The 3,690-nt window shown below is 30.8% G+C and overlaps 1 protein-coding gene across 1 annotated transcript; it reads right to left on the bottom strand.

The window, feature by feature from the left end:
* Positions 1-984: 984 nt before the first annotated feature.
* On the bottom strand, positions 985-1,601 carry LOC130974791 (RING-H2 finger protein ATL74-like). The gene is made up of 2 exons (XM_057899642.1): positions 1,304-1,601; positions 985-1,258 (listed from the first exon to the last, which is right to left on the bottom strand). Exons 1-2 carry the CDS (start codon positions 1,599-1,601, stop codon positions 1,047-1,049), a joined length of 510 nt encoding a protein of 169 aa, XP_057755625.1. The 3' UTR covers positions 985-1,046.
* Positions 1,602-3,690: the final 2,089 nt, after the last annotated feature.

Here is a 3,690-nt window from a genome sequence, read left to right as displayed (position 1 = left end):
ATACTTTTAATTTTAGTTATACTTTTTAAATGTGAGAGTTTCATAACGATCATCGTCACTATAAATATAATCATAGTTCCTATATATTAAATATCTAATACTATATTGTGTATCAGGACTAAATTCGCACAATAGTCTCTAAAATTTATGACTTTTATTATTGTTTTAATTTTTCATATTCATGATTCTAGTCCTTAAGATCAAGCTTCGAGCACTATAGTAATTTTTAGATCCTTTCAGATAATCCAGCTCCAAATAGTAGTTTTTAATTTAAACCCTTTGGGATGTTGAGCTAACTAATAGAATGTTGAGCTAGTTTTGACTTATCATACTACACATATATAAAACTAAATAATGTCTCTTCATTTTGGAGAATGAGAGGAGATAAAATTGTTTGCATATATAAACTCTTTTTTATCTTTTTATTTTTTGTCTTATTTAAACATCAAAACAAAACGGCGCTATTTAGGGCCCGTTTGGAAAACTTTAGAAGTAACTTTTTTTAACTTTTGACTTATAAAAAGTAGTAGTATTAATGTCTGGTGCAATTTTTAAAATCAAATTGCGACTTTCTAAGAAGTTATTTAAGAGCTTATAGAAAAGTTAGAAAAAATGACTTCTCTCATAATACTTATACTTTTCATTACATTTCTATAAAATAAGCACTTTTAGAATTAAAAATTCAAACACAAAATAATTTATTTATAAGTTACTTTTAACAGAGTCATTTATTGTTTAAGTTATTTTATTAAAAGGAGCTTAATTAAGTTGGTTACCCAAACTGGGCCTTAGTCTGTGTCCAACGTGGTAATTCTGAGTTAATATGATGTCCAGAACTAGATCTCATAGACCAATATAATAAATTTTAAATTTCAAAAACTAAAATAGTAAAAATCCTAAATCGAAAAAACTACTTTAGGAATTTAGTAGCATATCATATAGGTAAAATAGGCTTTCTAAATGGTCCAGCCAAATAAAGAAAAGTTCCACAATAAAACCATACAAGCGTACATAAGTATACTAATAATTAATCACACTAATTAGACTTAAGCTATGAGAATATGAAAAGGGTGTGATGAATCATTGGACTTGAGGAAGTTCCTACATGTTGGGCAAGAGGAATGGGAAAGAAGCCACTTATCAATGCAAGCCACATGAAAACGATGATTACACTTTGGAAGAAACCTTATCTTGTCTCCATCAGAGAAATCAGCTAGGCAAATTGCACAACTAGCAGAACCTGAAGATGGTGATGACCCTGAATTACTACTGCTACTATTACTATTGTTATTATGGCTGTTACTATTATAAATTGAAGTTGGCAAAGCTACCATTTCTTTCTTCTTGAGCCCTGAGTTGATCCCTCTGGAAGCAATCCATTGTAAAGGCTCCGTGAGGACGCGACTCGCGCATTGTAGCGTGCATTGTAGCATGGTGTTGAGGCCTAGCGCGCAAAGGAAGGCGCATACAATTGCCGCCAAAATAACCATTAAGTTGAAGCCACCTGAATTGTTGTTGGGAGATTGTGGAGGGTAACATGGTTTGCTTATGGTAGGGCTCATTGTGGGTGGGGGAGTGTGATTAGACTCAAGTTTAGCCATGGAGGAGTATTGGAATTATAGAACTCATGTCAAAAGTTTATGGTATATATAGCGTGTGTTGGTGAACAATATAATGAACATGAATAATGTTGAGGAACGTAACTAACATTATAGCAACCAATTTTAACTAGTACTATAGCATGTTAGTAAATAAACTCAATATGAAATCTACTAAAAATGAATTTTTATTGAGTTTAAATTTCAGATAATTCTTCTAATTGAGCGTCGGATGTTTTTGATTTTCAAAATTTTAAATAGTTATTTCTTTTATGTTAAATATTGACTGCAATGTTGGCTATATAATATTGGTTCCCAAACATTCTCAATGAACATATATTGTACATAATTCAGTGCCCATTTTGATGAGATGGAGAAATTGCTTTGGTGGGTCAAGACATGGCGATAATATTGCTTACTTGATAATCCACTCACTTCCTTTTTGTTTATGCGCTTCAAAATGAGCGAATAAAGCTAGCATGCTCATATTCTCCTTTTTACTCCTTTGTGATATGATGTTAGTCTTTGGGATATATATGTCTCTGAATTCGGACTCATTATCATACACATTCAAACCCAAAGAATTTCTCAATTTTCAGGAGACCAAGAATTTTCATGTAAATAACTTAATTAAGTCTAACAAAAATTAATCCAAAAGGACTTCTCTTCCTTTAATTTAATTTAATTTAATTTTTGATACTGATCCGAGAAAATTTGAGGACACTAAAAAAGAAACACCTGTGTTATTATAAGATTTAGGAAAAGAGCATACATTAATGGCGAAAAGCAACTTTAATGTCTATTTGATCCGTAATAATGTCCAAATTTTGTTTAATAAGACTATTACGGTATGTAGCTTAATACGACATGTGGAATATTTGACAAATTTGATGATGAAAATTCTTAAAAAAAAAAATATTATTACCAAGTTCTAAAATTTTTTTTAGGATAAACCCTAAATCCTATTCTCCATTATTTGTGTATCATTTCCGTTATCCCACTTTCTGCTTTTCTACACTCTATTCTCCATCCTTACTCCATTTCACTTCACTGTTTCTGTGTTTCATGATAGAAACATTTAAAACTATCTAGAGACAAGCGAGAATGTTTATGTAATTATATATTCAAATAAAAAAAAAAATATCATAGACATACGAAAGAATTTGTTCCTACATGGGATTAATAGCGAAGAGGCCCAAATACCTCCTTCCTTAGATTGAGTATTTAAGGCTGCGTTTATTATCGGTGTAAAATACCGCGACAGAGACACAGAAATATAAAATCGTATTTAATAGATAAAAATATAGAGAAAGATATTGTATCTAGATACTGCATTAGTGTATTTTGTGTTCATTCTGACAGAAAGAACAAAAAATCACTAACAAGAGACATATATTATTTTGTTATTCTTGTTAATTTTTTATAACTATATATTTTTTTAAAAAAATTTTGCATAAAAAAATAAAAATAAATTAGACTTTTATAATTTGTTTTAGTTTATCACCAAACAAAATAAAAGAATACTAATTTTTGTGTCTCTATTTTTTGTGTCTTATTATCAATGTTTTGTTTTATCATGTTTTCAGAACCAAATACAGCCTAATATACTCCTTAAGGATTGTTGATTTAGAAACAGACCATGACTAAACTAACCTGACTTGACCCAACAAACAATGTGGGTTTCCTCCGACAAAGATCAGATCCAAATCGGATTTTTCAAACTCGATTTGAGGAGTAAGCTTAAGACTCCCAACTATCACAGATCCTACGCATGCAAGTGGGATAACCTCACTCACTATGAGAAACTATCCTTGCATCAAATTGATGGTTATCAGTGACTAAGAAAAGGGATGTTGAATCTTGGTCTTCTTTTAGTTTTGCTTGTAGCTTTGTTTTCTGTTGAAAATATACAAGAGAGATTTTGGTTTTGTCTCCTGACATAGTAGGAGCCAAACTGTGTTGATATAGAGAGAAATAGTAATGAACATAAGCTTGATAGAGAAATCAACAGATACTTTATTTTTGTCTCTTAATAAGCAGAACCAGAAACATAGAAGAGAGTAGAAAGTGACACACAGATGTATCCTGGTTC

This window comes from Arachis stenosperma, chromosome 4 (genome assembly GCF_014773155.1).
Source record: "Arachis stenosperma cultivar V10309 chromosome 4, arast.V10309.gnm1.PFL2, whole genome shotgun sequence".
Classification (NCBI taxonomy): Eukaryota; Viridiplantae; Streptophyta; class Magnoliopsida; order Fabales; family Fabaceae; genus Arachis; species Arachis stenosperma.
Note: the sequence above shows the minus strand (reverse complement) of the source record. Positions and strands in the feature narration are given on the sequence as shown.

Excerpts from the sequence above, each read along its gene's own strand:
- LOC130974791 (XM_057899642.1), bottom strand. The coding sequence starts at position 1,601 with ATGGCTAAACTTGAGTCTAATCACACTCCCCCACCCACAATGAGCCCT. Across the intron at positions 1,259-1,303 it reads GCCAACTTCAATTTATAATA|GGTCATCACCATCTTCAGGT; the intron begins GTAACAGCCATA and ends GTAGTAATTCAG.